The sequence below is a fragment of the Ictidomys tridecemlineatus genome, chromosome 1 (genome assembly GCF_052094955.1).
Source record: "Ictidomys tridecemlineatus isolate mIctTri1 chromosome 1, mIctTri1.hap1, whole genome shotgun sequence".
Classification (NCBI taxonomy): domain Eukaryota; kingdom Metazoa; phylum Chordata; class Mammalia; order Rodentia; family Sciuridae; genus Ictidomys; species Ictidomys tridecemlineatus.
Window position 1 is genome coordinate 26,769,942 of NC_135477.1, and position 26,987 is coordinate 26,796,928.

Consider the following 26,987-nt stretch of genomic DNA (forward strand, 5'->3'; position numbering starts at 1 on the left):
TGATACACACTCTCTGCCAGAACGGTGTGAAATGTATTTTTGTTGAAAAAGGCACATGGTTTGTTAGTTTTCTCAGTCCGAATGGATTAGACACAGAGTAAAAAAACTGCAGTTGGCAAAAGAATTTAGCAGAGATGACATTGCTGAGAGAATCTGAGGAGGAGCAGCATAGGCAGACTTGAATTCCACATCCTGCTGAGCCATTACCACATAGGTGCTCCACTCTGGGAGCTAGGTTCATTCAGCACTTTCCCACTGACAAGGGAGTCAGGAATAGAGTGAAGGTGACTAGTCACTGGTCAAGGATGTGGCCTGCCCCTGAGGCCAGAGGCCAGAGCTCTGTCCTACTCCCAGGCAATCCCAGGTGACTTTTCCTGAGAGACACAGAACTCCTTAGCTTCAGAGCAGCAATGGGGAGACCTGGGCATGGAAGCTGGCTGGGTGAATGTGGAGCCTTCAAAATTCCTGTTAGGACTCCCAGAGGCCCAGAGATTATGCCCTGATAGGTCTGTGAGGTCAAAGCACCTCAGGGTCCCAGGGCAAATAGTGTCCTGAGCTGGGGTTCCAGCATCATATTTCTATGTTCAACTCATGCTTCCACCACTTACTGACTGCTGGGATCATGGATAGCCAGGGCATTTGATCTCTCCAAACCTCACCTTCCTCCTCCTTTAAATGGAATCATGCAGTACCCACCTCATAGGGTTACAGTGAGATGACCTTGTGAGGATTCAATAAAATGACTCTTGGGAGTTGGTTTGCAGGGTTCATTCAATACTGGCCCCCTACCCTTATTCCACATACTAGTCCTTTGCCCTTCTGCTGCGTTAAAACACCTGTGTGTTTCCTAACTTTTTGCATAGAGAAGATTCCAAACTTTCACATGACAATCAGAATTCCCAAAGCATCCAGACTCATTTTGGAGGCGTAGGAATGGTGACAGGATAACCCACTTGAGCCTGGTGGAGACGGCACCCTGTGGAGGTGCTCCGTGACACCAGAATGCGTGAGAGCAGTCACACAGATTTTATGCAAGTTTTTGGTTATTCGAAATGAACTCCCTGGAGTCTCGGGTTATCATCCTGAAGCTGGTGGTTGAGGCTGAGCATTAGTTCGCCCTGGGCCAGAGCCCCGGTGCTCGTTAAGGAGGGGAGCTGGCTACTCCACTCTCGGTGATGGAAACCGTGTTTCCTCTCCCACGCGCCTGGGGAGATGGGAAAAAGATGGAGTCACGAGTGGTCCGAGGTAAGTTGGCTTCCCACACTGTTCCGCGCGCCAGTCCCGGGCTTGGATCCAACCCCAACAACGTGACAGTGTCCTCGGGCTTAGAGAGCTCACCAGCGCCCCCAGGCCGCGGGGTGGTGGGCGGAGGAACAGCTGCGGGCTGGGGGGAGAAGCCAAAAGCAGAAAAAGAGGGGCGGGGGAGCGACGACCTGGTGGCAGTGGGAACAGCAGATTGCGCCGAGCCAATGGCGACAGCAGGACGAGGTGGCACCAAATTCCCGTTGGCCAATGACGACCAGAGTTGAGGAAGCCTAATTAGCATGTACCCCCGCCGCTGGGGGTTGTTGTCTGCAGTATCCTGGTGCCTTGACTCTTCACAGCGCTCCTGTCCTTTTGGTCTCCTCCCTTTTCCCGCCCTCACCTCCTCTCTTGGCTTTTTCAGCCAGCATTGCGCTTTGTGTCCCTCGTTGTTGAAACGGAATCAAGGAAATACCGGACACAATCACTGCCAGCTCTAGCCTGAAAAACGCAGCCCCAGGAGATCTGCGCACTGCAGTTTCCGGCTGGGACATCCATCGCGCGTGCAAGGGGCACAGACAGTTCTGAGCGCACGTACTAGATCGCGGCTCATAAGCCGGGTCAGTCCATCCTCGGGCCTCTGCAGATCGAATTCCGCTCGGCAGTCTCGGCCCTGGGAACGTATTCAAGCATCACCGAGGCAAGATGCCGGCCCACATGCTGCAGGTGAGATTCCCAGAAGTGGCTCTGGCCACGCGTGCTATGCGGTTTTAATTGGCTTATAGGTGACTGGTTGAAAACTCCTGGGAGGACCTGGCCATCTTTTTTCTAGCTGCTCTGGCTTCAGTCGATTGCTTTGCTCTCAGTTAGTAACTAAATTTTTAATAGGGGGCACTTGATACCCCTTGTTTCGTAAGCTTTTAAAGTAAAGAAAAACCTGGTGTTGCCAGCGCCTTTATGTATACGTGTGATTTTTCCTTTGTCCGTTGCCACGGGTAGGAGTGTTTCACCCTTCTTTCCTTCTGCCACTTCACCTTAATGTACTACCCACAATCTGTCTGCATAATCTCTGGAAACTTCCCCATTCCATCTCAAGCCACCCTCATGTAACCTGGGTACTGGGGCAGGGGCCTGTGCCTCTACAGTACCCTTCCCCCTTCCTCTTAGAGGGCGAAGTGACCCTGCTGCTGCAAGCCTCTGCTCTCTTCTGACTCTCCACTTAACTCTCCTTCTAGCTCTCCAGCTCCTACACCACCACCACCACCATCAGAGCGCCTCCCAAGGGGAGCCCGCAGAATGAAGGAGAGAAGTTGGAGAACCATCCTCTCTACTCCGAAGAAGACATCCGCCCTGAAATGAAAGATGACATATATGACCCCAGCTACCAGGATGCAGAGGGCCCCAGGCCCAAGTTTGAGTTTGTCTGGAGAAACATCATCCTCATGTGTCTGCTGCACCTGGGAGCCCTGTATGGGATCATTCTGGTTCCCACCTGCAAGTTCTACACTTGGCTCTGGGGTAAGCATGTCCTCTTGTCCTGAGCCAGTACCCCTAGGTGTCTCCCTGATCTTTAATAAGGTGGGGATTTCCACAGAAGGGCTACTATTCTTTGTCCAGTTTTTGCCACCCATATGTCTTTGGTTGCTTGAGAGAGGCTGGTGGGGATAGGAATAGAGCCTAGTAGGATTGGGATGTAAAAGTGTCTGTTCTGGGGGCAGTTTGACATGGATGTTAGGGATCAAGGCTGAGAACATGTACAGGAGGCTTTGAAGTATAGACAAGTGACAAAGACCCCTATCCTGAAAGAGCTGTTCTGTTTGTATCATTTGCTTGTCTTCCACAAAACTATTTTGACTTCACCCCGCCCAGGGCAGATTAGGCTGGTTTATTATGGAGGAAGATGAAGAAAATATCTGTATACTGTGCTACTGTTATTCTAGGTAAGCACATGCCAATCAATAAAATGTTCTTAAGATGAAATAAGGTCATAGAAATGTTTCATATTCCTTTCCCTATACCCATTGATTCAGCTTCTCTCCAGAGCCCGCAAGGGCTAGCACCTTCTAATACCAGCTCTCCTGGCCCCCTCCCTAGCCCTCAGGCAGCTGTAATGAGAGAGAAGATTTCCAGGTCCTCTCTGACCCGCCCTAAGCTTAGCTTTTTCTGGATCTGTATCTGAGGCTGATAGCAGTCCTGCCCCCTGGATCCACAGGTGCTGCTTTGCAAGCAGATTAATCTCTGCCCTTGAAGCCTGAGTTGGGAAGGGAAAACAGGGAATTTTAGAAACCCAGGTGCCCAAATGTTGCTCTCTGAGGAGTGGGGAGCCAGGATGCCCTCTCCAGAAGACCATCAGAAGTTTCCTGGAACAGTCTAAGGTGTGGGGTTTTTTCCGGCAGCTCTCTGGGAGAGCAGTGGTTTAGAAAGTTTGGCTGGTGTTAACTGTCCCCTCTCAATCTCTTAGGTTTAGTAGGTGATGATATCTGGTCCCTTGAGCTTTGTCATAGACATTCTCAGGTGCCACCGAGAAACATAACTAAGAAGAACCCCTTTCTCAGTAAAAGTTTTTCCAGATTCCAAATGGGGCAGCACTACTGTGTTAGAATCAATGAATGTGGATATAACAGGCAGCTGAGTGCCTGGGTTCTTGTCCCAGGTCCCCTGTTAAGATAGAACGACATGTAGTTTTGGATTCAATGTCCCAGGGACATCTGCACCATGAAACAATCCCAAATGCTCCCTTGCTTCTTGGCCAAGTGCTTCTGCTTTGTCCAGAGCCCTTTCTTTCCTCCTGGTGATTGCAGGGCTCTGATTCCAGTGTGATTTTTCCAGGTATGGGTGAAGAATATTAGAAGGTCTCAATTGCCACATGGTCAGAGACCTCATGTCACCTGGAACAACACTTTCCTTTGACAATCACTGACTCTATGGCTTTCCTGAGTATCCTGAAGAAGAAACAGGATAGGATGCAGAAGGCCGGGGAGGGAGAGAAGGAGGCTATTTAGGAAATAGTTATTTTTGACTGTGGAAGAACTAGAACAATTTGTTACAATGTGCTGTCTTCAACCACAACTAAGTGATGTGGCCCTTGAAGATCCACTGTTGCACCCACTTGATCAAAATGAAACATTGGCCTCAGCCGTGCCCCCATAGAACTGCTGAACACATGAAGAGTTAGGTACACCTGCCCATTTCCCCATTAGAGATCATATCTGCTGCCTTGTGAGCCTGCAGAACTAGAGGACGCTGAGGCAGGACAATGTTCTGGTTCTGTTACCGGTTTTGACTATCTCTTGGCATTGTCTAGAATTAGCATTGAATTCAAGAATCTAGTCTCACAGGGACTTGGCAAAGGAGAGAACAAGGAATTGGGCACAGATCTTGGAGAGGGGCTGGAACAAGAGGGTTTAAACCATGGCTTTGGTTTATTAGATAAACAATCTTTGTGGGGGATCTATTTCTTCAACTGCACTATGAGGTGTTAATAGGACCTGCTCCATTCAAGGTATGCAGTGAATTACAGAATATTAATATTTTGCTAGGACCTGAGCCACTGTGCAAATACAACTCTGTAGGGCTGACTTTCCCAGAAACAAACACATTGTCTTCTACAAGACTGAAATACTTTTGTACAAGGTGGTAAATAGACACATCACTGCATCCTTTGATTGTTCTCTACAACTTATGGCTGCTCCAACTGGGCAGTGCCACATAGCTCTTGCTGCTGTTTTCACAACTAGTTCCCAGGTCCTAAGGTCTGTGGGAGTACTTTGAGACCCTGAACATCTTACAAAAGTTCAGCTGAAGGTCAAAGGAAATAAGCTCTGGGATAATGCCCCTGCAGACCGATAGTGCCGAGTGGCACAGCAGTGAGAGTCCTATTCCTTCTGCTGTCCTGCCTCCTTAAATGCTGATACGTAGACATGATGATACTTTTCATGTGGTAAAAGCCAAGAGGCTACCAGGTACCAGGTTGTATGATTATAATTGCAGAAACTCTGGAAGCTGAGGCAAGAGGATTGCAAGTCAGAGGCCAGCCTCAGCAACTTAGTGGGACCCTGTTTCAAAAAATAAAAAGGGCTGGGAACTTAGCACAGTGGTAAAGTGTTCCTGGGTTCAATCCTCAGTACAAACAAACAAAAAACTCCAAGAAGCCTTAGTTTCAGGGGAGGCAGTTCCTCACCCAAACCTGAAGAACACACAGACTCTGGCATTAGGAGAGTATTTTGACATGCCTTATGAAATTTCCTGTTGGTGACTCCCTTATTCTGTCCTGGCAGCCTATGTGTACTATTTAATCAGTGGCCTGGGCATCACAGCAGGAGCTCATCGCCTGTGGAGCCACCGAACTTACAAAGCGCGGCTGCCCCTGCGGCTCTTCCTGATCATTGCCAACACCATGGCGTTCCAGGTAAGTAGCGGGTGCTGCTCAGCTCTTATGTCTCTACCCAGTCACTGATCCAGGATGGAATGAAGAGGATCAGTGTTGAGGGAACAGCCCCAGTAGGACAGCCATTGCTCTTTCCAGCTACTTTGGTCATCTCAAGTGAGGCTCGGTGCTTAATTCTTTCTTTTTTTCTTTCTTTACTCTAATTTGTTATATGTGATAGCAGAATGCATTTCAATTCATAGTACACATATAGAGCACAATCATTCATGTCTCTGGATGTACACAAAGTAGAGTCGCACCATTCGCGTCTTCATACATGTACTTGGGTAATGACGTCCATCTCATCTACCGTCTGCCCTACAGTGCTTAATTCTATCCAGCTTGGGAATACTTCAGTCACTGGGATGGGAAATAGGAAGTAAATAAGAAAGGCTATCAAGATAGAGAATTATTTTTCCTCCAATGTCCCTTCTCATATAGTGTAGCTGCTGTTGTCCTTCAGCATAAGGAACCATGGTCATAAACTAGGCACTGAACCTGGTTTCCTGGGGAGACAGTGAACATTAAACTTGTGCTCTTAGGTTGGCTATTTTAGGACTCTACCACAGTGGGATTGAAGGTGATGTGTCGTACACTCCTGAGCTCTTTTCTTTTAGATAGTAACAGCATATAGCACAAAACTATGTGCCCGGTACGTGCTTAAGTACTTGATATAGCTTAATTACTTCCTTCTAAGATGGGTAAGGGGGTAGGTCTTATTCTCCCCAATTTATAGATGAGGAAACTTGAATAATGACTAACATAGCATGGCAGCCCCAGATAGGACCACATTAAGCTAGGTTGGTCACGTATTAAAATGTAGTGAGATAACAGGTTTATAACAGAGACAGAATGGGGGAAATTGTAGCAATGGGCACATAGCTTGTGGTATAGGGCTTAGCTACATTCTTGAAGGAATGGAAAGAGACCCAGGCAAGCCCAGAGGTCCTTTGGAACTGTAGTCACAGTCATGAATCACTTGCTGTTCTTGTTGAGTTGGGTGAGCTGTCACTTGTGCAGGTATCAGGGTAGAGTCCCTGCCACTTATACCCACAGACCATCACTCTGGGGCCACTTGACTCATACTTTCCCACAAATTGGCCCATGAGGACCTTGTCCCTTCTTTGCTCAAGAAATGGCAGTGTTCTTTCTTAATGAAACTGTCTGAGCTCAGTTTGATTTACTTCCATTCTCCTCATCATATAACTGCAAGAAGCTGCAGTGCTCTTCCTGTGGCCTGGGATTAAGTTGCTTTTCCACCTGAGCTTCGGGGCAATTGAGCAGAAGAGGACAGGCTCCAGTAACTCTTCTTTGGAGCCAAACTCATAGATATTTGTGAGGCTGGGCTGAGAGCCGTGGGCCCTTGCAGACATCCAGGCATTGGACTTCTCCAAGGAGGGCATCTCTCCTCAGGCCTGTGTTCCTCTTCTCTGTCCCTCCAGAATGATGTTTATGAATGGGCCCGAGATCACCGCGCCCACCACAAGTTCTCAGAAACAGATGCTGACCCTCACAACTCCCGCCGCGGCTTCTTCTTCTCTCACGTGGGTTGGCTGCTGGTGCGCAAACACCCAGCTGTCAAAGAGAAGGGGGCGACGCTGAACCTATCTGACCTAAAAGCTGAGAAGCTGGTGATGTTCCAGAGGAGGTGAGTGAAGGGAGGATGGGGCTGGGGATGTGGCCCTGGGCATCTGGGGTTCAGGGACCTAACTTTTTCCTCTCAGAACTTATAAAATAAAAACGGAGTGATTTACATGTTCAGATCATTTAAAAGTTAATTTTTAATGTGACACAGATACACAGACATGAACTAATGCTCTGTTTCTTTGTGTTATCTTAGTGAAACAAATTAAGGGCAAGAAACGATTATTGACCTAGGACAATCAGGGATACAAAAATGAATATAACTAATCCTTATGTTAAAGAAGTATGAAGCCTATTTCGGGATTAAGGGATAAACCAAGTACCCAAATAACCATGATACAGGGCAGAATATCCTGCTGTACTCAGAGGAAGAAAGAGGAGGGAGATTGCTCAGTAAGGAACTCCAGGGAGAGGTTTTACAAATAAAGTAGCATTAGAATCCATCCATGGATAGAGACTTTTCTCAAAGATGGGTAAACAGGGATGGTGCAAAGACAATGAAAAGAATGAAATATAGCCTCATGCGTGTTCTGGGAAGGTCCTTCTGTTCAGAGTATAGGGGTGGCTCTAGATAAAGGATTACAGAGACTGATAATGTTCCTTTGGAGTCTGAGGCACAGATGTAGGATTTAATTCATCTGGCAACATGGAACTACTAATGGTCTCTGCAGCAATATGGTACAGTCAGAGGTGTGCATCAGAAAGACTGTTCTCGGGGTGGGTGGAAATAACCATTGAGCTAGAGAGAGAAGAGGCAGGGACACAGGTCAACTGGTAGGAAGTACCCATGGTAGTGATGCAGTCAGTGACAGCAATGGAAAGGAGTTGGAGGCAAGGAATGTCAGTCATACAAGTCAAAGGTGTGACTGCTGTAAGGAGGTAAGCAGTCAGTGCCCTTGGAATATTAATGGCTTGGTTTTGCATGAAAGAATAGGACAGGGCCTCTGGAGGGACAGAGACCTTCAGGTGATCAAAGAGACTCCTGAAGGAAAAGCATAGCAAAGAATTATGGGTGGTCACAGGAAATGGAGGCAAGCCTTCTTGTATAGACTATGCCAAAAACTGATGGACATTTAAAGTTAAGGGAGCCCTAAGGCAGATGGGTAATAGCCCAGGCAGCAGAATTGGGGCTAATGAGCTTGAGATTTGAACCCTTACCTTTATGACCAAATGACCTTATGGTCTCATGAAAAAAGAAAAATGGATTTCAAGTGAAGAGTTGAGAATCATTTATTTAGCAGGTCCATATTGCTTCATCTAAAACCTGATTTCCACCCCATCTGGGTGTGGTGGCACACGCCTCTACTCCCAGTGGCTCTGGAGGCTGAAGCAGGAGGATCACAAATTCAAAGCCAACCTAAGGAACTTAGTGAGACCCTGTTTCAAAATAAAAAAGGGCTGGAGATGTGGCTCAGCAGTGCCCCTGGTTTTAATCCCTGGTACAAAAAGAAAGAGAAAGAAAAAAGATTTTTCACTCCATTTCCTCTGTTTTATGCCATCCTGTACTCATAGTGTAGGAGGAAATATACAACCCACTCAGTAAGAATGGGCAGTCCAGATAAATGTGAGAGTTCTCTTTCCACTGACTAACTGTGGGGTCTCTCAATGTAGGTACTACAAGCCCGCTGTCCTGTTGATATGCTTCATCCTGCCCACACTGGTGCCCTGGTTCTATTGGGGTGAAACTTTTCTAAACAGCTTGTGTGTTGCCACTTTCCTGCGATATGCTGTAGTGCTCAATGCCACCTGGCTGGTGAACAGTGCTGCCCACCTGTATGGATACCGCCCCTATGACAAGAACATTAACTCTAGGGAGAATATTCTGGTTTCCCTGGGAGCTGTGGGTAAGTCATCCATCCCTAATATGACCACATCTAGTGGTCTGCTGATTAGGAGCCAGAGAAATCCAAATGACTGTTTTTAAGACCACTTTGTAGCTCAGTTCTTCCGCTATAAAACTGGGGGCAGCATATTGGGAAACCCTATGGGAGTGAAGCAACAACTCTATTTTTATTTTTTTTTTATTTTATTTTTTTTATTTTTTTATTTTTTTAAAGACAGAGTAAGAGAGAGAAGAGAGAGAGAGAGAGAATATTTAATATTTATTTTTTAGTTCTCGGCAGACACAACATCTTTGTTGGTATGTGGTGCTGAGGATCGAACCCGGGCCGCACGCATGCCAGGCGAGCGCGCTACCGCTTGAGCCACATCCCCAGCCCGGGAGTGAAGCAACAACTCTATATAAATGGAAAGGATGTGCTATCTATTATAATGAGTCCTTTTGAGATTTCCTTTTTCTAGTCATCTCATAGGCTGTAGTCTTACAATGGGATGGGGGATGTAGAAATACAAAAGTTGAGACATCTGCATGGTTTGTATGTTTAGTGTTTTATATTTAAACATTCTGTATAAAATGTAGATTGATTACAAATTAGTTTAAAAAATTTCAACTATGCCACACTTTAAATCTCACTACTATATTTGAATACGCCCTACTTTTAAGAGTGGGTGCGGTGGCACAGGCCTGTAATCCCAGCAGCTGGGGAGATTGAGGCATGAGGATGGTGAGTTCAAAGCCAGCCTCAACAACTTAGCAAGGTCCTAAGCAACTCAGTGAAATCCTGTCTCTAAATAAAATATTTTTAAAAGGGCTGGGGATGTGGTTCAGTGGTTAAGTGCCCCTGGGTTCAATCCCCAGTAACAAAAAAAAAAAAACAAAAGAGTGGGCTGGCCTTATTATTTAGTGATGCAAGTATGAGGAGAGTCAGGGCATCTGTTGGTGGTCTTTTCCCACCTCCTATCAGTCCCATTTCTTCTTGTCCTTTATTTTTCGGTTTTCTGCTTACTTTACTATATGCTAGGAACTCCTTCCTCCACAGAACTGTGGGAATCCTCCAGTAAAGCAGAGAATTTGATTACAATTTTCTGTTTTCTTATCTGATTGTTCACTATTCCTAAATTGTATCCTCTCTATAATCCTGGTTCCAATTGCCAGAATGAGGGAAATAGTTCTAGTCTCTACTTTTTTCCTGTCTTTTCATTCCAAGTACATATAGACTTTGACAAAGGCCCCAAGTTAATTTTCCCTGTGCAGACCGCATGGCCACTTCTCATCAGTGGTCAGACCTATTGTTCTAAAGTATTTCCCCCCCCTATATTTTGGGGGCTTCTATAATCTCCCTCCTCCTATCAGGCACCTTTTACCATTATGCACGTTCTTACTTTGACTCATGTTTGAAATAAATTACGTACTCTGTACAAATCTGAATTTTCATATACATGTGTGTCCTGTATTATAAATAATACTATAGCAAGCCTTCCAGATTCTAGCCTCCTTAAGGACGATCATAAAAAAGTGATTGTCAGCATCTTAGTCTCCATTGTTTTTCATTACTCCAAAGCTGCTCTTTCATCCTTCTCATCTCAGAGCTTCTCTTCTACCATTGTTTGCTGCCATTGTGATGTTTTTCATCTTGAATTACCTCCCTCACAGTCACATGCTCATCTTCTCCCTGAAAAAGCTGACCTTCCCCTACAGCCACTCCCCTTGAGATGTGTCTTGCTGCCACAAGTGCAACCCATTGGCTCTCTCCCTTTTTCTCTTGTATATGCATGTGTGTATGATTCCATTTAAATTGAACGTTAGGCTTTGTGATTGCTCACTTAGAGCCTTGCTGTGAAACCCTGGGTGGAAATAGCAGTCCTCTGTCAGCAGTACCAGTTTCTCTCTATAGTCTCCTTATCCTCAAGATAGATTTCCCATCACAAAAGCTCCCAGTCAGCCATTGGTGACCAGGGCTTCTTGATTCACTTCTTTTTTTTTTTTTTAATATTTTTTAGTTGTTGATGGACCTTTATTTTATTTATTTGTATGTGGGGCTGAGAATCGAACCCAGTGCCTCATGCCTGCTAGGGAAGCGTGCTACCTCTGAGCCACAGCCCCAGTTCCCTTGACTCATTTCTTAAGATGTCTCAGGGCATGTGATTCAGAGTAGAAGACACAGGGTTCATCCATTCACTTGGCAACAGCAGCTTTCTCTGAGGTTTGTAGTGTGCTGCTGGGTAAGATGTTGCCAAGATGAGGAAAACGTCAATCCACCGAGATTTCATAACTTCTCTCCTTGGTTTGTTCCAGGTGAGGGTTTCCACAACTACCACCACACCTTCCCCTATGACTACTCTGCCAGTGAGTACCGCTGGCACATCAACTTTACCACGTTCTTCATCGACTGCATGGCTGCCCTTGGCCTGGCTTATGACAGGAAGAAAGTATCCAAGACCGCCGTCCTGGCCAGGATTAAGAGAACTGGAGATGGAAGCCACAAGAGTGCCTGAGTTTGGGGTTGTCCAGGTTCCTTTTCTAAAGCCATCTGGGCAGAGGTTTAATGTTCTGTTTATTAACTACTGAGTAATGCTTCCCAGATGCTAAAGACGATGACCTTAACCCATTCTAGTACAGTATTCTTGTAAATGCGCAAGTATTGAAAGGCAACAAGTCCCCTCTTTGAAGCTAGGCTGATTTTTTTTTTTCTCTTCTATTCCCATTATCCTTTGCCTTGCTTGGTTCCTATCACCTTCCTTTCTCTAATCCCTCATTGCCTCCCAGGCAAGCATCTGATCAGCCATAAGTTAGTGTCCATTGTAAAAACCCAACAGTCTTTTCTAGAGTCTAAAAGTAAAGATCTTTGCCACAGTTAACTCTCTTTTCTTGATCTCTCCTGAGCTTCCAGATTGGTGGCTCTAGCTAGATATGCAACAAAATCTTCTCAAAAGTGCCCATTTACTGTCATCCCACGCTTTGCCAGATGGAAGGTGAAAATAACTTTGTCACAGAGTTTGCAAATCAGGTCATTCATCAGGGGAGAGTGAGCATGCAGGGTATGATTTGTAAGTAAGGATGTGGTTGAGGTGGGAAAGCTTTTTGTAGTCAGACCCAGCTGCCTACTTAGCAGAGACCTAGAGTCTCTCTACTGCGTCCTTTCTCTCCTGATTGGTAGAGTAGCCATGAAGGTTGGCGATTAAATTACCGCTGCACATCTCAATGTCTCAATATAGTTTAGACTGAGGATAAATGGGAAGCATTTCATCCTTAGAAAACGTGGTCTCTGCTGGGGAAGGACGTTTCCCCCTCTATAACAAGGACATTTTCTTATTTCATACACAAACAAGTTGTCAGGTTAACCATGTCCAGAAGTGATGGATACAGCAACAGTTAATAGAATTTTGAGGATTCTCATTCAACTTCTTTCATCTTCTGCTGTGCTATCTTCAGGATTTTGGTCACTGCCCTTGTAATGATAGGATGGCTGTGGCATTTCCAAACATCCAACAATGGAAAGATTTTAGCAGGTGAACTTGGGTCAAAGTTAAACGTGTATAGACATAATTTGTATTGCAGCATGAAAATATTCACTGGGAGTATTTCATTCTGAAAAAGAAATACTAAAGTAGCTTGAAGGACAAGAGAACCTATTGTTTAACCATTCCTCCCGCTGCTGGGCAGGAGATGGACAGTTTGAGGGGCAGGGTCTCTAGGCAGCTCCTGAAAGATTACTTTCCAAAGGAAGAACTCTGACAGCACATTGTCAGAGGGTTCAGAAGCTGCTGAGTGATTTGTTGGGTGTTCTAGTGAACTAAGTTAAATAGTAGGTTCATTCATTACAGTTTTTCCTTACATAGAATAAAACCTAGGTTTCCTTCCCTGTTATTGTGCCCCTTCATGCATTCCTTTTTCTGTGACCATCCAGACAACACTGGCAGGACTGCCTGTGGCAGGGTTTGGGTATGATGATCTTTTATCCATCTTGTTTCCTGGCTCTACTCCATCTGTCATTTTTACTGGTTCTCTTATACTTCCTTTTTTCATTAAAGACACAGCCTCCTATGTGTCTTCAGGGCAGTGAGGACTTCCTATCCAGGCAACACCCTATTCTGCAGACACATTGCTCATGGGCACTGAACTGAAGTGGCCTCCAGATCCTCTTCACCTCCACCCTATGTGCCTCTGCCACACTGATAACTTAAGAAAACCCTCTCAAAACTTTCCTGGCTCACACAGGCTCACTTTCCAAAAAGCTAAGCCAAATGCCCATGTTGTGCCAGTGAGCTGACCATGGAGGAAAGCAGAGTTTGTTGAAAATCTCCTTCCTAGGACATAAGAGAGCATGCTCAGTGTGATTCTTACAGGAAGAGGAGGACACCTGGTTCTCACTTTGAAAGGAGGCCCCTACTAGGAGCCAGAGTCTGCTGCAAAGCTTTGGCTTAAATGTGGGATCTGAGATGGCATGAATTTTGCTGAAAAGAGTGTGTGTTTAGCAAACTTAACCGACATCCCCTACCACACAGCCAGGCAAACAATAGGATAGAAGTCTGTGGGGGGAGAAACAGAATGTCAATAGTTTAAAGACTATGGGCCTTTCCTGCCCTGTACCTCCGTCATCAATGTGGAAGCCTGGCTTTGCTCTTACCAGGATTAACAGTGTACAATGCCAAATGCTTTGTCCATTGTTGAGGCCTGATGTTGGGAGGAAGCAGGAACTTTCTTCCTGTGTTAATTGAGTTGAGGCTAAAGGGACCAGCCTGCACTAAGGCAGCCTTGCTTTGAACTGTTCATTAAAGCAGAAAAGAATCTTATGGAAGATCATATAGATCATATCTGCTGACTTGTGTGCCTACCCACAAATATGTCTCTTGGGTTGTTTCTTCTCTGCAGGTCATCAGGTAGATATAACCCTCAATTTTTTCTCATTATCTTTTAATTCTGTCCCACGAATCTGATCTATTCCATGTCCCTACAAAAGTGAGGATGGAGACCTTGGACTGAGGGTGCAGGATATGTGTGTGGGGGGTAGTGGTAGATTGACTCAATAAAGAACACTTTTTAAGATTCTAAAGCTCAATGACACATTAAAAGAAACTCTGATCAAGAGTGAATTTGTAATGGTTAATGCTGACAATTTATTCAGGTGCCTTACCTCTTTTCTAATCCATGTTACACGTGAGCCTCCCTTGCTCCCTCTTGAGTCCCTTAACACCTGAGAGCCTGCAGCAGTGCAGATGTAAAAACTGGCCCACTTGGAGGATTATCAATACATCGATTTGAAGGATTCCCTTCTGGGCTCCATTTTGTAAACTTCTTAGGGCTGTTTTTATTAATCACGTTTGATGGAGGGTAGAAATAATTTGAACATTTTATTTATACCTTTATTAATTAAAAGGTTACAGTGTTTAAAATGGAAGTTTTAACAGTCTGCAATTTTTCCAAGTGTGTTCTCTGTAAATGTAACAGAAGTGGGTTGATGTGAAAAGAAAGCAAGGTAGCTATGCTATACTGGTTGTGAAGGTCAGGGCCTCCTACCAGTATGCCACTGACCATGTGACTCTAAAAGCAGACTTATGCTGACAATAAAGAATCCACTCCCAAGATAAGGACATTAATCCACGAGGGTAGAACACTCCTGACCTAATCACCTCTTAATGGTTCCACCTCAATGCTGTTGCTTTGGAGATGAAGTGTCCATCCCATGAATTCAGACCACAGCACTGGACAAGTCATTTATAATGTGCCTCAGTATTCCTTCTCTTAAAATGGGGTATAAAACTGACCTACCTCAATGGACAGGTTTGAGGCATGAGTAATGCTTCTACTAAAGCATTTTGACATAAGCAGAGGAATTTTCAAAACCTGCATGTTTTTATTATAGCAGTATGCACCATGGACTTGACGTGTACCATGTTCTGGATGATTTTAGACTACATCCTCCTCTTGAGAGATTGAATGAATGCAGTTGATAAATGTTGGATAATTAGCCAGACAAAATTTTGAGAATGTGTACTCACTGCTATGAAAATAAATGCAGGATACCTTTTCCTTCCTTGGGTAAGATTTTTCCTTATGTGAAATAGTAATTATTTGTAACCTAAGAATTTTTTTTTGGAATAATTTTCATTAATATCAATTTTGAAGCTAGTTGTTTTGATCTGAGGTTGTGTTTGTTCTAATAAAATTGATGTGAATCTGATTGCACTGTGCCTTGGAGCTTTTTGACTGTTGTAGTCTCCTAGGACCTATTACTATGGCTCATCATCTTATATGTTCCCTGAACCTTTAAAAGAAATTAAAAAAAAAAAAAAACAGTAGAAGCTTCGGGGGTTGAATCATACCCCAATAACCTGCCTTGTCCTTCCTAAGAGTTAACTTTAGGTTAAACTGTGGGCAACAGGAAAGGAGATGTCTGCTCCTATTAAATCAAACATGTGCCACCAGTTGGCACTAAGGCCTGGGGAAATGCCAGCTCTCCATGTGTCACTAAGATAGAGCTCCTGGGAAAGACCTGGAGCAGCAGCAGAAGTACCGCCTGGGAAAACAAAACTTTCTCTTGCAACCCAGGCTGGACAGTGCAGCTCCTGGAAAGTCCTGGCCTCCAAAGAATAAATGGCTTCCTGACTGCTGATGCACAACAGTAGGAAGAAGGAAACGATCGAAGGGAAGGGTGTACAGTTCTAGAATAGAGAGGGCTTCATGATCACAAGGTGGAAAAGGTGGATTTTGTTTTGCTTTGTTTTTACTTTAAATGTTTTCTACTTTATTGGAGAATCCTCATGTGGAAAAACATACTTTACATTTAATTTTTTTGCAGTGTTCAGGATTGAACCCAGGCTCTTGTGTCTGCTTGACAAGTGTTCTACCACTGAGCTACATCCCCAACCCTTTTAAAATGTTTAATTTTGAGACAAAGAGTCTCCCTAGGCTGACCAGGCTGGCCCAAACTTGGGTTTTTCCTGCATCATCCCCTCAGCTGGTATTTCAGGGATGTACCACTGCTCCCAGTATACCTAGGCTTCTAAGAGTTTGTCAGAACCAGCTCTGCCAGTTCACCCTGCTTCCTGTTGTAAGGATGCCCTCATCTTGGACAAGCATGACTATCAGTCATTCTAACAGAACTCCAAAATTCTGAATATGTAAAGTCAAAGGTAGGGCTAGAGTTGTTGCTCAGTGGTAGAGCACTTGCCTAGCATGTGTGAGCACTGGGTTTGAGCCTCAGCACCACACAAGAGGATCAATAAATGAAATAAAGGTACTGTGTCTATGTACAACTAAAAAACATTTTTTTAAAATTAAAAGGTATAAACACCGAGGCTTTTAAATTAAAAGGAATAAACACTTAAGTTGATAGTGGGCTAAGGGCAGTAAAGTTGCCCTCCTCATGTACAAGAAACTTGACTCTTAGAGGAATTACTGAGAGTATTACTCTGAACCAATTCTGAACTTACAAACTCAAAAGATTATACACATTGAGTTCTGCCAGATCTTGCTATCTTAAATTGATAATGACATTGACTTCATTAATTAATACCTGACTTCCTAATTTGAGTCCCTTTCCCTTTTTGTTTAAAATGTCCAGGCGAGAATATGTATTTTTCAGTATCAGAACTTCTGTCTTTTCAATGTCTCCACTTAGTTTCCCAGGAACTGGTATCCAATTTTAACAATGCATCTTTACTCTGCTCTTTGTTTCTTTCTTATTTCCTTTCTTATTTATGCCACACCTGGTTGTCTTCTCACTGATTAAACACATCTCTGTGCTGCTTCCAGGAAACGTGTATTTTGTACACTTGTGACTTCATCTTGGAGGTTTCTTATTCCTACTTGCAAACATTCCAAAAAGTAAGTGGATAGAAAAGCAAATTATCTTAGAAAAGAGTTAATGAACAAGTTCAGTCTAATCAAGATTCAGTGGGGGGAAAGTGATGAGCTAACCCATATAATATACACCCATGTGTAGAAAAAACTCCCAATAGGCAGAGTAATTCATTCTGGTTTTAACATGTTTTATGTGAGAATGTATAAAGAGTTAGGGTCTCATATGGGAATCAAGATTAAACTATGTCATAAAAGGACAAAAAATACTTTAAGATTATAATAAAGAAGAGTATAGAAATAAAATACCTTAAGCTCAATGGCCATCAATTTTCTCCCCCCTCCAAAGGGGTAGAACCAGGAAGGTCCCTAAAACATATCTGATAGGACAGAAAAAAGATGTGGAGCATCTAGATTGGAAAGGAAAAAGTAAAATTATCTCGATTTGCAGATGAAATGACTGTTTTTACAAAATCCTAAAGAAATAACACATGCATAACTATTCAAGGTCATTAATAGGTTGATCAATGCTATCAGATAATATCAACATATAAAAATCAATTTTATTTCTATAAACTAGCAATATATAATATATAATAAAATTAAGAGAATCCCATTTATTATAAGATCAAAATGAACCAAGTAAATAAAATAAAAAGTGCCCTAGAATGCCACATTGAAAACTTCAAAATGCTATTGAAAAAAAGGACATTTAAATAATGGCAAGAAATACTACTATGTTCATGGATTGGAAGATTCAATATTGTTAAGATGGTAATATTTCCCCAATTGACCTAAAGTTTCAAGGCAATTCTCATAAAGTTCCAACTTATATTTTAGAGAAATAGAGCATAGCATTCATATGGAAATTCAAGGAACCCTGAACAGCAAAATAAATATACAAAGAAGAGTACAAATTTGGAGGACATTTATTTCCTGATTTCAAACTTTCTTCAGAGTCATTAATCAAGACAGTGTGTATAATACTGGCATAAAGCCAAATAAATCAATGGAATAGAATGGGGAATGGAGAAATTCACTATACATCTAAGGTTAATTGATTCTTGACAGGCATGCCTAGATAATCCAATGGGGAAAGAATAATTTATCAACAAAGCTGGAACAAGTGAATATACACACACAAAGGAAAGTTGGCCCACTATCTCAAACCATGTACTGGAAGTACACCAGCTCAAGCTACATAACTCTTAGCAGAAAATATTGGTGTAAATCTCCATCATCTGTTATATTTATCTGTTTTTTTGTCAACATGATGAAATACCTAAGAAAAACAACTTGAAGAAGGATTTATTTTGGCTCAGTTTCAGAGAATCCAGCCCATGGTAGGAAGGCAAAACATGGGCTTGAGGCAAGGCAAAACATCAGAGCAGAAAGATGTGAGAAAGAAAAGCTACGCATCTCATGGCAGCTGCAAAGGATGTGTGTGGGGTGTCCCTCATCAATGGGTTAATCCATTTATGAATTAATAATTTGAAGACATTATTTGGAGGTGGGGCCTAGTTGGAGAAAGTAGGTTATTGGGATTGTGCCATGGAAGGCTATATCTTGTCCCTAATTGATTCCTCTCTTTGGGCGTGAGGGGTGGAATATTATGGTTTGATTTTAAAATATTACCCAAAGGCTCATGAGTTCAAGGCTTGTTCCTCAATGAAACAAACTTCAAAGGTAGAATTTCAGAAAGTGATTGTGGTTCATGAGGGCTCTGACCTTATTAATGGGTTAACCCATTTAGAAATTCATAGCTGGGAGTGGTACAGACTGCAGGAGGTAGAATCTAGTTGAAAAGAGTAGGTAGGTCCTTGGGGGCACACCCTTGGGGACTATAACTTGTTCCTAGCCACTTCCTTGTTCCCTCTCTTCCCTCTCTGTTTCCTGACTGCCAAAAGTTAAGTAACTTTCCTCTGTCATGCCCTCTTGCCATGATGAGTTTTTCTCAAGAATTTTGGTCACAGTGAGGAAAAGTAATGAACCTGAGGTTGGGCAATTTCTTGGATGTGATGGTAAAAGCATAAGCAGCAAAAAAATTTTAAATATTGGCTTTCATCAAAATTGAGAATTTTGTGCTTCAAAAGATACCATCAGGAAATTAAAAGTGCAACCCACAGAATGGAAGAACATATTTGCAAAATCATATGTTTGATCAGAGTCTAGTGCTTGGAATATAAAAGTAACTCTCATCGGAATTGAACCCAAGGCTTCAGCCTGCTAGGTAAGCACTCTACCAACGAGCTGTACCCCAAGCCCTACAGATCAAAAATGAAAAGACAAATACCTGATGGTAAAGAAGAGAAAATATTTGAATATACATTTTATTTATAAAAAATATACAAATGGTAAAAAAAAAAAAAGACACAGGGAAAGATGCTTAACATTAATAGCCATCAAGGAAATACTACTCAGAATCACAAAGAGATTTCACTTCATACCTGAATATAATAAAGAAAACAGTGAAAAATAATTATTGCTGAGGAAGTAAACAAACTGGAACCCTTATACATAAATTGCTGATGGGAATCTAACATAATGCAGCTGCTTTGGAAAACATACATGCCATTCCTTAAAGGATAGAAAACATAGAACTACCATAGGACCCAGCAATTCTGCTCCTAGTACATCCCCAAGAGAAGTGAAAGCATACATGCCTGAAAAACTTGCATATGAGTGTTCAGAACTGGATTATGTAAGAGTCCAAAGTGGAAACAACACAAATATCCATGAACACAATAATAAATAAACAACAAAGTAGTATATTTGTACAACAGAATATTATTTAGCCATAAAAAGAACCAAGTATTGATACATGATATGATGATGGATCTTGAAAAGTTTGTTCTGTGATCAAGCAGTCAGACACAAAAGGCCATAATCTGTATGATTCCACTTATATGAAATGCCCAGAATAGATTAATATAGAGACAGAAAGCAGATTAGAAGCTGCCAGAGGGCCATGGGAGAAGAATGAGGAGTGACAGCTAATGGGCACTGTTTTGTGTGAGAAGTGACAAAAATGTTTCAGTATTAGGTTGTGGTGGTAGTTGCAGGACTCCACTGAAAATGGGTGAATTGAACTCTTTTTTTTATTTTTTAATTTTTTTTATTATTATTTTTTTTTCTATTCGAACTCTTTTTTTTAAAAGGCTGGTTTGGGGCCTGGCATTGTTGTTCAAGTGGTAGAGTGCTCACCTAGTATGTGTAAGGCACTGGGTTCAATTCTTAACACCACATAAAAATAAAATAAAGATATTGTATCCACCTAAAATTAAAAATAAGTATTAAAAAGGGCTTGTTTTATGGTATATGAATGGAATCTCAATAATAAATATTGTATGAGAAAAAAAGTGCCTTGGATTTTATTACTTTTACCATTAGTGGTAGCTGAGATTCAAACTAAAACAGATTAAAGAAGCAGGGAGGAAAATCAAGTTTTTGACTAAAAGACTTGATTCTACAAATCAAGTCTTAATTCTACAGTGATATTCTCTCCAGTCTCAAAATTCAAAGAGACAAACATAGCCAAATGACAAAAGGCAGCTGCTATAATAAAGTCTAAGATAACAATCTTGGTATATCAAATTATAGTAGTTGAAAAATCCATACCAAGTTCTATATTAGTGAAAAGGGGTTAGGTCAAACATAAACAGAAATCCAATTTTCTTTTGAGTAGGAAATCCAAAATCTCAGTCCACCAGACTGGAGGACATGATGATAACAGCAATATCAACATTTCTATGGGCAGGCACTGCCCTGCAGGCCAGACAGCACATCACCTCACTGTATCAGAAGCAGGTGCTATTATTGACTCATCAGATCTGGAGAGAAGCTGTGAGAGAGTGGGTAGTGGTGTTGTGGTGTAGCTCCAGAACTGAGGCCTCCTGGTTATCCTGGATTGGAGTAGAAGACAAAGGAGACAGGCCCAAATCTCTTATATCCAAGTGCCTGCCAGCGATACTCAGTTATACTCAGAGGCAAAGCTCTTCCCTGGCTGCCAATGGCAAGGAGCTGAACTCATGCACAAACTTCACAAACTTCCTGTGTTCTGCAAGAGCTCAGCTCTCTCACCTCCTGACCCACCTGAACACTGATCCCAGTTGAGTTTTAAGCCCTTCTCTCTACCACAGAAACAGACCTGACATTTCCTCTCTACTTTTCCAACCATACTCTACCCTTCTGTTAAGTTCTGAGCTCCTCCAGGGCGTTTTCCTCTTCTGGAAATGTCTTCCTTCACCCTAAACAGATGGTATTCAATTAAATGGTGGAAATCTCAAGCCTTCATTTAAGTTCTATCTCTGCTACAAGCTGGAAGAAATGTCAGAGGGAATGGGAGTCCTATTCTGTGACCTGTAATTAATTTTCTATGATGCTGGCAAAGCACAGAATTTTGTACCCTGAATTTAGGGCAAATACCACAGGCCCCAATGGCAGACTCCATGGAGCTTAGATTCTATCAGGGGTTGCTGGAAGCAAGAAGAACCCTCCCCTTTTGGTGACCCAGGTCAGCCCCACCGCCACTATCCTGCCCAGTAAGTTACATCCAGTCCACAGAGGGCTCACAAAGGGGCAATGTGTGCAGTGCTGACTCATTGTGATTTGGGCCAAAGAGTGGACTCAAATCCTCTCAAAAAGGCCAAAGGGGCCCTCTTTACCTTGAGCATTTCTCAGGGGGAGCACTGAGTAGCCAATTCTGGCCAGGCTGTAAAAGACTTTTTAAATAAGAATAGGAAATGAGGATAATGTGGAAAGTGAATGTAAAAGGCAGCGCTGGGCCCAGGATTGCTCATGGTTCTATTCTTATTTCTTCCTTAGAGAATTATAGATAATAGAAGGACTCCATATAAAGTCTGTTTTAAATATGTATACATTTAATTGAAGAAGTAGTCCTTTAACATTAGAGTAACCACATTAGGGCTGAAGTATAGCTCAATAAATCTCTTGCCTGGCACAGAGATGTCCTGGATTTGATCTTTGGAACTGCAAAAAAAAAACAAAACAAAGCAAAGCAACCCTACGTATCTTAAAGTGAACAATTCTACGGCATTGAGTACATTTACAAGGTTTTGTGACCACTATCTCTAATTTAAAAATATTTTCATGATCCCAGAACACAATATGGAATCCTCAATATGTGACATTCATAGTATGACTTGTTTCTCTCAGTATGTTTTTTTTGTTGTTCTTTTACATTCAAAGTAGCATAAATTAGTACTGAATTCCTTTTGATGGTGGATTCGTAGACCATTGTTTAAGTATACCACACAAATTTGTTGATTCATCTATCAATGGACAGTTTTTGAGTTGTTCCCACTTTTTGGTGTGGACAAATAGTGCTGTTACTGTTGACAATAATTGCGTCCAATTATTTTAGTATTGTTTTCAATTCATTTAGACATACACCTAGGCATAAGTTTGCTGGGTCATATGGCAACTTTCTGTTTAAATTTTAGAGGAATCGCGGAACTGTTTTCCACAACAGCTGAGCAGCATTTACATTCCCACCAACAACCTAAAGGTGACAGCTGGCAGGGAGTAGCACTGCAAAGACTGGAGCCGCTGAGCCTCCTGGTTAGCATAGACGCCATCGGGCAGCCGCTGATTGGCTGCTCACATCCTTGGACGCTGGGGGGGGGGGGGGCGTGAACGCTATTAACCTCCCAGTACCAGGTCTGTGACCCGCAGTAACCCCAGAGAGGTGCGGAGGGTGGAGGAAAGGGATCCCTGTGTAAACATTCGTCCCTTTCCTCCTCTCTTCCTCTGGAAAGCCAGTCCTCAAAGGACTCTCTGGCCCCGGAGTAGAGGGTGGGACCAGCGTCAGGCCAAAGCCTCCAGTCGTGCCTTTTCCAATAATAGGGTAGTGTGCGCAGTGGCGGGGAGGTCAGGCTGCCACCTCGCTGACCCACCGAGGCCATTCGTGTCGCACAGAACGTTCTGTGCGATTCCAACGCTCCGGTCCTCACCCCTATCCCCCACTAAACTCCACAGCCCTGCTGAGGTCGGAAAGAGGAGGCTCTGCGTAGAGGCCACCAGCCTGGTTCAGCCTGCCGCGGCGGGAGCAGCTTCTGCTACCCAACCAGGCCTGGCGGGGCGGGGCGGGGCGGCCGACGCCCAGGGAGCTCCGCGGCGCCCTCCCCACCTCCCGCCGGGGTTACTGTCGGTCACAGACCCGGCCTTCAGGGTTATTAGCGTTCACGCTGCGCACAGTGCCGGAGTCCGCGCAACCAATCAGCGGCCGCCTGGCTTGTCTGACGGCTTTGGCGCCAATCAGGAGGCTCGACTGCTCTAGCCCCAGCCGTGCGCCTTCTAGCTTCCTGTGGCCTTTTTACTGTCTAGGGTCCCCTTGTCTCTTTCTGTCTTGACCCGCCACACCCTGCAACGGGGAAGTGCGGATGGCCTCAAGGGCCCGCTGAGCTGTGGAGGCCGCACCTCCCCAGCACAGGTCCTCCTTCCCTACCCAGAAGAATCGCTAAGAGGCGTTGTCAGCGCCTCGCCCCTGGGGACTCTGGCCTATATGGGCGCCTGTTTCCAAGCTATCCTCGAGGTGGGGGAGACCCGGCTAAGCCGGGCGGGCGGGCCGGTGGGCAGGGCGCATCTTGATCCTTGTCTGAAGTTGTGCAAACACCTATCACGTACGAGTCAGCAAAACAGATTGTTGTGCCTTGTTTAGAGCTTGCAGTAAAGCCCGGAAGCAGAAAGTGTTCAGGAATGTTCAAGGCCTATGTTACCGAGCATGAAGGGGTGTGGAGTGGAGAGTGGGAGGGGAAGTGGAGAGGAGGCTATGAATGTCGGCAGAAGGTTACGATTGCGTCTTACGTGACCTAGAGTCAAACTGGACAGGACAGTCTGTTTCAGAAAGTTACTCTGGTGGCAACAGCGGAGCAAAGGGGACCAGACTAGGGTCGGAGGGTCAAAAGGAAGCTTTGGTAGAACTCAGTGGACCACAATTAAGTGGAATATACCTGAGCTTTCCAAGAAACTATTTATGTCAGTTACAAAACAGTTGGGGTTTGGCAGGGTATGTTCCACTGACAATCTGTTCAACTTTGTTTATTCTATAGGGTTTGGAATGCCTGCCAAGGTCACTAGACAAAATGTTAGTTAACACCACCAAGATGATTTTAGTCAGGTCAAGTGGAAATCCTACATGTATCTTATTAGGAGATATGTCTATTCAAATCCTTTAGCTATTTAAAATTGTGCTTTAAAAAATTATTGTTGTAAGAGATTATTTAGTTCAGATACTAGTGACATATATTATTTGCAGTGCTTTTGTTACTGAAAGCTAGGTCAAAAGTGACTACTAGGTCATTTGTTATATATGTTATTTGCCAAAAGCCAATCCAATAACGAGAACACTTTTTTTTTGAAAAAAAAAAATATATATATATATATATATATATATATATATATATATATATATATATATATTATTTAGTTTTCGTGGACACAACATCTTTGTTTGTATGTGGTGCTGAGGATAGAAACCGGGCCATACTCATGCCAGGCGAACACGCTACCGCTTGAGCCACATCCCCAACCCCACAAGAACACTTTTTTTAAAAATATTTTTTTTAGCTGTAGATGGAGACAATACTTTTTATTATAGTGGTGCCAGGATTGGACCTAGTGCTTCAAGCATGCTCAGCTAGTGCTCTACCACTGAGCCACAACCCCGGCCCCAGGACAGGGTTTTGAGAAAAAGGAAAAAGGAGTTTTATTGCCTTGCTAGCAAAGGAGAAACACAGGGGACTCCTGTCCTAAAGGTTGTGATTCTGCAGGAACAGGGGCTTTTAATGAATGTCAACATTCTGATTTTTTTGTGTGTGTGGTGCTGGGGATTGAGCCCAGGGCTTCTAGAACATTAATAGATTCTTTTTTGTTGTTGTTAGTTAACCCATAAAATAATTGAACAGGGGCTTTTAAAGAGGTGACTCAAAGACTGCATTCTTTTCTTTTTCTGGAGTTGTAATTCGCTTGTTAATTTGGGAGATAGTCGTTTCTGAGATCTTCTGGTACTATCCCCAAAGTCTGGGTTACTTTGTTCCTATGGTGGGTATGTACTCAGGGACCAATAACTCTGCCTAGAATGGGGAAGAAAGGTAATCCTTTTTTCCCTGAGATTAAGGAGGAGCAGGGAGAGAGGTTTTGAGGTCACATATATTTACATTTGGTTTTCTTCTAAGAGTTTTATTGTTATAGCTCTTACATTTAGGTCGTGCATTCATTTTGATTTAATTTGTGTGTGCATTGAGAACTATGTCAATAATTTTAAGAGTGTAAAGGTGTACTGAGAGCTAAGTGTTTGAGAATCACTGATCTACCTTCTCTTAGTCTCACTTTTCTCATCTTTAATATGGTGACTATATGTGACTTAAGACCTCACAGGGTATTTATAAAGTCAACAGAGGCAATATGAATGCCTAGCAATCAATACTGTCATCACCTAGGTATGTGTGTACTCATCTATTACATTATCCTTGAGTTCTTTCTCTTCTCCACCTGCTATAGCAGCTTCCTTATAATAGACGTGAAGATCCTCATCAAATACTGATGAAGTGACCAACAGAGCAAAACCAGTCTTACCTGTATTCTTGGAAACAGAGGGGTGGGGAAGAGAGAAGTTGACTTTTTGTGGAAGCACTCTCTAGCCACTACTTAAGCTTGTAGTTAGCAAAACTCATACTCTTTTTTTATATGATGGTTAAACAGAGCCTTCACCATTCTATGATGGTGAAATAATATTTGGAATAAAACAGGAATTTAAAAGTATCCCCAGTAAATTCCATTTATTTGTTCATCTTAACTTTGGGAATTATTAAGACATTTGAATCCCAACTATTCGTCAAAGATATCAGATGTTGCTTTTTGCTTTGTTTAACTGAAAAAGAGATAATTATGCCTTTGCTATCAGAGATAAGAGGTTAACCTACATCAGAGACAAGGAACTAGTGGATGTTTGTTTTGAAAAAAATCTAAAATGAGACTCTTCTCTCTGAGTACTGTGTAATGAGTGGATGAGCACACCTGGTCTATCAGTGTCATTCCAACTATTTTGTTCCAAACAGGTCCTTTGTTTATATCAAGGAAAGTCAGAGCCAGTGGAATTGCTAGTAAAGAAAAAGAGGAGGGCTGGGGCTGTAGCTTAGTGGTAGAGCTCCTGCCTTGCATGTGTGAGGCACTGGGTTCCATCCTCAGCAACACATAAAAATGAATAAATAAAGATATTAAAAAAAGAAAAAGGGGAAATATGATACAATTTGGTAGGCAAATGGAATTATTCTGTATAAAAATAACCATAGCTAAAAGTACCTCTCCCTTTTATCCCCAGGGAAAGCAACACAGTGAAGTGAAAGGGTAGCAAAGGTTTCTGTTACCCAAGTGTTAAAGACTTGCAGTCTGTCCCCCCTAAGGCAGATAGACCCCAAGAATATCCCAGCCTGTACAGGAGGAGAACCTAGAGAAAGCAATGGGAGAAGGTGTATTTAGAATCAAGGTTTTTTTGGGGATGAGGATATTCTTTGAAAAGAAAGTAAGAAAGAGGAAACACATGAGGATTGAGTCAGCCTGGTTTTGATAGTTGTAACTTTAATACAAACTTAAGTTGTGCAAGGAGAAGTCATCTGGAGTCAGTGAACTGAAGCTGACCCCAGGCTTCTCACATGATCCTGACAGAGCAGATCCCAGGCCTTCCAGTCTCCCTTTCCCTTTCTCACTAGCCTTGTTTGGGTATTGGGGTGAAAGTGGATGGGGTGAGAAAAGCAGGTGACAACTGAAATAAGACAGTGTCATAAGAGTTTTGGGGAGGAGTGTCTAGTGGGCTATGTTCACTTTAAAATCTCCTGTAGTTTCTTGGTATTTTGTTTTGATTTTATATCTACAAAGTACTTGTGTATAATTTAAAAAACTGAATAGTTTTTTGTTGTTGATTATAAAAAAAAATAGCATTTCATCCTCCTCTCCTAACCATTTTCTGTTCTCCAGAACAGAAGTTTTAACCTCTTAGAAGTTTTTGTAGCTGATTTC

General features: G+C 43.0%; 1 protein-coding gene across 1 annotated transcript; it reads left to right on the forward strand.

Annotated features, from left to right (window-relative positions):
* The first annotated feature begins 1,548 nt into the window (after positions 1–1,548).
* LOC101965950 (stearoyl-CoA desaturase) lies at positions 1,549–15,333 on the forward strand. The gene is made up of 6 exons (XM_013362094.4): positions 1,549–1,968; positions 2,478–2,760; positions 5,520–5,650; positions 7,111–7,316; positions 8,924–9,156; positions 11,448–15,333. The coding sequence occupies exons 1-6, from the start codon at positions 1,948–1,950 to the stop codon at positions 11,645–11,647; spliced, it is 1,074 nt and encodes a 357-aa protein (XP_013217548.2). The 5' UTR covers positions 1,549–1,947; the 3' UTR covers positions 11,648–15,333.
* The last annotated feature ends 11,654 nt before the right edge of the window (positions 15,334–26,987 follow it).